Source organism: Acipenser ruthenus, unplaced genomic scaffold, assembly GCF_902713425.1.
Source record: "Acipenser ruthenus unplaced genomic scaffold, fAciRut3.2 maternal haplotype, whole genome shotgun sequence".
Lineage (NCBI taxonomy): Eukaryota > Metazoa > Chordata > Actinopteri > Acipenseriformes > Acipenseridae > Acipenser > Acipenser ruthenus.
In genome coordinates, this window is record NW_026708779.1 from 386,722 (window position 1) to 393,681 (window position 6,960).

General features: G+C 41.8%; 1 protein-coding gene across 2 annotated transcripts; it reads left to right on the plus strand.

Moving 5' to 3' along the window:
• Positions 1-564: 564 nt before the first annotated feature.
• LOC117410176 (lectin-like) lies at positions 565-6,960 on the plus strand. Of its 2 annotated transcripts, XM_034909830.2 has the most exons (6): positions 566-607; positions 1,990-2,093; positions 3,081-3,451; positions 4,288-4,422; positions 5,202-5,301; positions 6,095-6,960. In XM_034909830.2, exons 2-6 carry the CDS (start codon positions 2,036-2,038, stop codon positions 6,160-6,162), a joined length of 732 nt encoding a protein of 243 aa, XP_034765721.2. In that variant the 5' UTR covers positions 566-607; positions 1,990-2,035; the 3' UTR covers positions 6,163-6,960. The 2 variants fall into 2 exon arrangements, with proteins under 2 accessions (XP_034765724.2, XP_034765721.2); XM_034909833.2 differs by lacking the exon at positions 5,202-5,301 and having other exon boundaries at positions 565-607.

Consider the following 6,960-nt stretch of genomic DNA (forward strand, 5'->3'; position numbering starts at 1 on the left):
AGAACCAGATTCATGAAGTAGATATAATTAAGAGCAGTAGTAGAATACAGCGAGGTATGGAGCAGTTCAGTGCAAGTACAAGCTGATGCAGTCTTTCTTTGATTCCATGCTGTTAAATAAAACATCAAAATTATATATATAAATATAATTTTTGGCATAGCTGTAGACTTATATGCAAAAAAGAAATATAGGGGTACAAATATGCACAAGGGGAACATAAATTCTCTGATACCGCTATGTAGAGAGACAGAATTTGGCAGGTTTTTCTGTACTCAAATAAGGAAAAAAATGTTATTACTACAAACCTTGTAAAGTGTTTTATAGTAATTATTTTTATTATTATTTATTTCTTAGCAGACGCCCTTATCCATGGTGAGTTAATTGCTGTTCAAACAATTAATTCTGATTAAACTTGTCGAGGATTTCTGTACGGTAATGTAGCTTGTTTAACAGGGTGTGTCGTGTCAGAGAGAACATTGCCTTCTTTGGTCATGGCTCTAGGCTGAGGTTAGGGGGTGGTTTCAGAGTTCCTCATTATTTAGGATATAAAGGGTCGAGGAGCTGGGAGGGAGAACCAGACAGCTGGACACTGGACTTCTCCTGTCAGGTAAGAATCCTTTACTTCACCTCCCTAAGCCGTTGTAGTGAACAAAACCGCTCGGGAAATCGTACACACGTTTCCATTCGCTACACGGCTCTGAAATGCATTTTTTTTACAGAATTCAATAACTTTTGAGTAGCGATCATTGCTTTTCCTATCAATATAAGCCTACAGCTCTGCTCAAACGTTGTGCATCATCACCCTATAGAATGAACCAATTTTGCTTCATAAAGTCGAATGCAACCTGCTGAATAATGTTGCCTTCTTAACACATTGAATTACACACCGCTTTGTAGTTTTGCATATACTTAACAGAACTGAAAATAGAACAATCTGGCATTTGGAAATCTAACATGAAATACTACTGTAGTACTATTATGGCTTTCGGTAGACTTTTTTTCTTTGTGATATCATTTTGTAGTTTATTTGATCACATGATGTTAAATAAATACATTTTGTTCAAATAGTTAAAAAAAAAAAAATAACCAAAGATGTCTCAATCCTAAAATTCTAGGTGATGCAAAACTTTTGGCCAGAGCTGTAGTTTCCTCAAGCAATCTCTCAAAGCTAACCAGAAGTGTAGCACTGAAGTTTATCAGCATACATTTCTTTCACTAACAGCTTCTAAAGAAAATGACCATCAATAAAAAATCGAATTCTCCTTTACCATAATGTGTGCAACTTTCATGCAGCAAAACATGAGGGCTTAGAAATGACCCCGGTAGATCTAAGTTAAGATTTGTTGCAATTGTTTTGGTAGCATTGTGTACTGAATTAACTCACTTAAAAAAACTAGGTATCTGCTTCTCGTTGTTCTACAATGAACAATGGCCCTTTATCGATGTTATAGTCAGCGTTTAGCAGAAAGACCGGTCGCCAATTGGGAAAATCATGTAAATTAACTGAAATAGTGATTATTTTTTAATTAAATATATTTCATGTATATGCAGTAGAGTGTGCATTAAGATGGCATCCTTTATCTACCCACCTGCATGAAAACACCTCCGGGTGTGAGAATTTCAATCTCTGCTCAGTAATCAGTGATATAGAAACAACAGGCGCTCCGTGTGTGAAAATGTGAGACCGCTTTGTGCTTTAATCAGGTGTCTTAAAAAATTTCTAAAAAGTCTCCTGCTTTTGACAGTGTGTGGCTCCATGTTCCTTTTCTCTCACTATTTGAAATTAATTGAATTTGTCCCCAATTAAAGTCTCCACTTCAATTAGATCATTGCTAAGCTGTTTATTATGATACGATTTTCAGTTCCAGTGGTTTGGTTTCATACGCACAGCAATTTAAAACTACAGCAGCAATGGGCTGTTCTGATGCATGGGCACGCTGCTGTGTTTCTGGTGCAGTCTGACCTGTTCATATCCGTGTTTTATTGCAGCCCATCAATACTCTGTGTCTATTGATTCCCGATCTGTTTGACCAAGATGAAGAGTCTTTTTCTTCTGGTGCTGCTCTGCAGTGCTGAGCTGATCTCCTCTTTTGGTAAGATTATCACGGGGCAGGGTCTGATTGTATTCGTATACACCAACACAGAAACAGAGAGACACAGAGACACACACACACACACAGACACAGAGACATGGAGACACAGACACACACACACACACAGACACACACACACAAAGACACAGAGACACACACACAGACACACAGACACAGACACATGGAGACATAGAGACACAGAGACATGGACACACTCATATAGAGACACACACACACAGACACAGAGACACACAGACACAGACACACACACACAGAGACACAAACACACATACACAGAGACACAGGCACAGACACACACACACAGAGACACACAGACACACACACACACACACACATATACACCGACACACACACAAACACACAGACACAGAAGCACAAACACACATGCACAGAGACACAGGCACAGACACACACACAGAGACACACAGAGACACAGACACAGACACACACACACATCAGTAAACACACTTGTTTAGAAGTAAGGTACACTTTCTCTTACAGTATAGAGGTACACACACATTCATATACATCAGTTGTTTCATTGACATAGTACGGCAGTTTATATTGCTAGGATGGGGGATGGATGATGTCACTGACAGGCTGGTTTATATTGCTGGGATGGGGGGTGGATGATGTCACTGACAGGCTGGGTTATATTGCTGGGATGGGGGATGGATGGATGATGTCACTGACAGGCTGGTTTATATTAGTGGGATGGGGGGTGGATGATATCACTGACAGGCTGGTTTATATTGCTGGGATGGGGGATGGATGGATGATGTCACTGACAGGCTGGTTTATATTGCTGGGATGGGGAATGGATGATGTCCGTGACAGGCTGGGTTATATTGCTGGGATGGGGGGTGGATGATGTCACTGACAGGCTGGGTTATATTGCTGGGATGGGGGGTGGATGATGTCACTGACAGGCTTGTCTTTGTGTGTGTCTCTCTGTCTCTCCTCCAGCTGTTCCTGCAAATGTGGAAGTGGATGCAGAATCTGAAGCGCATGCAGATTGTGCAGTGGATGCAGATTCTGCAGCGCATGCAAATTGTGCAGCGGATGCAGATTCTGCAGCGCATAAAAATTGTGCAGCGGATGCAGATTGTGAAGTCCAAGCAGATTCTGCAGTGCATGCAGATTGTGCAGCGCATGCAGATTCTGCAGAGCATGCAGATTGTACACCAAATGCAGATTGTGCAGCAGATGTGGAAGTCAAGGACTGGGGTGCCTATTGCAACGCTACCTTCCCAGGGCTGTGTGAGACTCAGTCTTACTCTGATGGATGCCATAGATACACATTCCACGGACATGCCGTTGGCTTCTGTTGTGCTGAGGTACCAATGCATTATTATTATTATTATTAGTAGTAGTAGTAGTAGTAGTAGTAGTAGTAGTAGTAGTAGTAGTAGTAGTAGTAGTATTAATTAGTCACCTCCAATAGGAGCTCATTCAGCAGATGCTTTTATCCAAAGCGACTTCCAGAGACTAGGGGGGTGAATTATGCATCATCAACAACTGCTGCTGCAGAGTCACTTCCAATAGGAGCTTGTTTGTTTGACGTCTCATCCGAAGGACGGAGCACAAGGAGGTTCAGTGACTTGCTCAGGGTCACACACACACAGGGAGTCAGTGGCTGCTGCAGAGTCACTTCCAATAGGAGCTTGTTTGTTTGACGTCTCATCCGCACGTGCTATACTTTAGGCTGCAGTGTTTTAGATGCACGATTTCCATGAAACGTACCCATTGCCCTTTGTGTAATATGCCCTTGTGTGAAAATTCTGAACGAATAGTAGTTTATATACAGCAATGGCCAAAGGTTTAGCATCATCATCACTATATGGAATGAACTAATTCTGCTTAGTAAAGTCCAATGAAACCTGTTGAATAATGTTACCTTTCAAAATCTAACATAAGATACTACTGCACTGTTTTTATGGATTCTGGTAGAGTTTTGTTCAGTTTTCGAATGTATAACATCGATATTGAGACTCCTGCTCACGGCTTGTACAGACACACACACACACACACACACACACACACACACACACACATAGACACAGACACACGCAGACACACACACACACACACACACATAGACACAGACACACACACACACACAGAGACACAGAAATAGATATTGAAGCTCCTGTCGCTCCTCTTCTCTCCTCAGTGGCACTGTCGGGCGAGACACTGTGGCCACCTGGCCTCTGTTAACAATCATTGCACTGAGCGGGCCCTAGTCTGCTTGTCTATTCATTGCAACCGTGCGCTTACAACTTGGATAGGAGGCTACAGGACATGCAGGGTGAGAGTAAACTACCTCTCTATCTGTCTGTCTGCATCTGTCTGTCTGTCTCCTTTTGACTCTCTATCTGTTGGACTGTCTTCCTGTGTGTCTGTGTGTTTCTGTCTGTCTGTGTCTCTCTCTCTCTCTCTCTCTGTCTGTGTGTCTCTCTCTGTCAGTCTGTGTGACACTGTGTTAAATTGCTAACTGTGTTAAATTTGCTATATCTGTGTGAAAGACGACTAATGAGTTAATTAGCTGCTCTTCAGGTCTAGTTGCGCTGCCGTTGACATGCAGTACAGTATGTAACCCAGGCAGGGTCTCTATAGAAGAAACAGCACCATCTAGTGATCTGCAAAAGCACTGCACTCGATAGTGCTAGCCACTGGTACAGTGTTTTTATTTGTATTTATTTTATCCCAGGCGACTCACACAGGCGTCACAGGGCAGCACAGACAGGGTTACAATGCAAGATTCATATTTAAACACAGTGTGGTTTACAGACAGTGTTGATAATAATAACACTGCTAGAATACAATATGAACCAGGATGCAACAAGTTAGGATCACAGCAAGTTAGATCTACAGTGACAGATTAGCAGTGCAATAGTGCAAGGATAGCGCATCAGCTGAGGATCCAGTGAAGAGGTGCTGAGGTCAGGAGAGTCCAGTGCAGAGCAGGAGGGGTGGATCAAGAGATCTACAAGCCTAAACAAGGAGGTCTTGAGGAGGCTGGGAGAGACGGAGGACAGCACTGGCTGCACTCTTTGAGTAAGACTGTTTCTCTGTCTTGTTTCTCAGGGGTTTCGGTGGACTGACGGCTCTTGCTGGAGATATCAGTACTGGTATCACGGTTGTCCAAGTAGCTGTGGCGGTTCATGTGTGGTACTTAACTGGGGACGTGAGGAATTATTATTATTATTACTATTATTATTATTATTATTATTATTATTTATTAGCTGATGCCCTTATCCAGGACGACCTACAATTGTTACAAGATATCGCATTATTTTGACATACAATTACCCATTTATACAGTTGGGTTTTTACTGGAGCAATCTAGGTAAAGTACCTTGCTCAAGAGTACAGCAGCCGTGCAGTAGAGATAATAAAGCTGTATTTTTTAAGTGTCAGCACGTGATTACACACACACACACACGGAAAAGTAAATGCAGACAGTATTCTGTTAAGCTAAAGAAATAAATACACCAAATTACCGGTACAATGCTCTCTGAGATCCAAAAAAAAAAAAACTCAATGCAATTAAAATATCAAATCAACACAATGAGACACAATTGTGCTGGCAACAGTGCACGATACTGCAACGTGACGTGACTATATTTGGCCTTCCTGGTCAATTGGTTGCCAGCCGACGCGTCTGACGCGTTGCGCGTCCCAGCTGCTTCCACAAAGGCGCACGAACACACCCACAACCTCGTTTGCTCCACCTTTATATCGAATTCCATGACACTTAGTGGGATTGTCGCTGTGTTATTGATGAACAAAGCCGTGTTCGTGATAAAATAATGTATAATGTGATATCTTGTAACAATTGTAAGTCGCCCTGGATAAGGGCGTCTGCTAAGAAATAAATAATAATAATAATAATAATAATAATAAATAAACTGCGGGGGTGCGCTCGCGGTGTGTATATCCACCTCACACGCGCATGCAATGTTCTCTTTTCTTTTCAGAGCTTGGAAGGTGGTGCAATCGTCCGTGCTGTGAACGGCGCCCGTTTATTTGTAAGGGGTGGCGCTAAGGCATGAAGACTCTTCCAGGTTCCTCCACGCTACGCTTGGCAGTTGGATAAAACGGAGCTCCCTCCTACGTCAGACTTTATTCGAACCACCGGTCCGTCACTCTAAAGTATGGTTTTAAAAATACAAGTAACGACAGTACCGCACAGCCACCGACAGGGGGCAGTGAAACAAAGCGCTTAGCTTTGAAGATGAAGATTCGAGGTTATTCAAGGTTTAAAAACACACACACGATATTTTCAGATCCTTTCTCTTTATCGTTGCTCTAAGGCATTCTTGTGATCAAATACAATTGAGAAGAGGGGCTCCCAAGCATAAAGACAAGGCTTCAAAGCACATTGTAGAAATGAATCGATATTTTAATTCACATTATTGAAGGAGCACTGACCATCTATAAAACGCATTCTCTCGCCTCTTATTAGCTTCATCACTGGACCCTCCCTTTAAAGGAGTGCTGACCATCTTTAATATCCATTCTCTCACCTCTTATTAGCTTTATTAACAGGATCACTGGCCCCTCCCTTTAAAGGAGCGCTGACCATCTTCAAAATCCATTCTCTCACCTCTTATTAGCTTTATTATTAACATCATCACTGGTCTATTTCAAGCCACTGGAGGCGATTTGCGAAGATATGTCGAATACAATATTATACATAATATCAATGTTGTATTTTTTTTAAAACCATCAGTTACTGTGTGAAAAAAAATGTTGAACATTCTTTACATTGTGTAAAATCCTGCATGCGCTTTGCTTTTTAATGCAATAATAAAACAGCGTTTGATCAGCATTGAAAAAGAAA

What these genes read in the sequence shown, in the direction of transcription:
- LOC117410176 (XM_034909830.2), top strand. Translation starts at nt 2,036, where the DNA reads ATGAAGAGTCTTTTTCTTCTGGTGCTGCTCTGCAGTGCTGAGCTGATC. An exon ending in TGAGCTGATCTCCTCTTTTG is followed by an intron (nt 2,094 to 3,080) that starts GTAAGATTATCA and finishes TCTCTCCTCCAG; the next exon opens with CTGTTCCTGCAAATGTGGAA. An exon ending in TGTGGTACTTAACTGGGGAC is followed by an intron (nt 5,302 to 6,094) that starts GTGAGGAATTAT and finishes TTTTCTTTTCAG; the next exon opens with AGCTTGGAAGGTGGTGCAAT.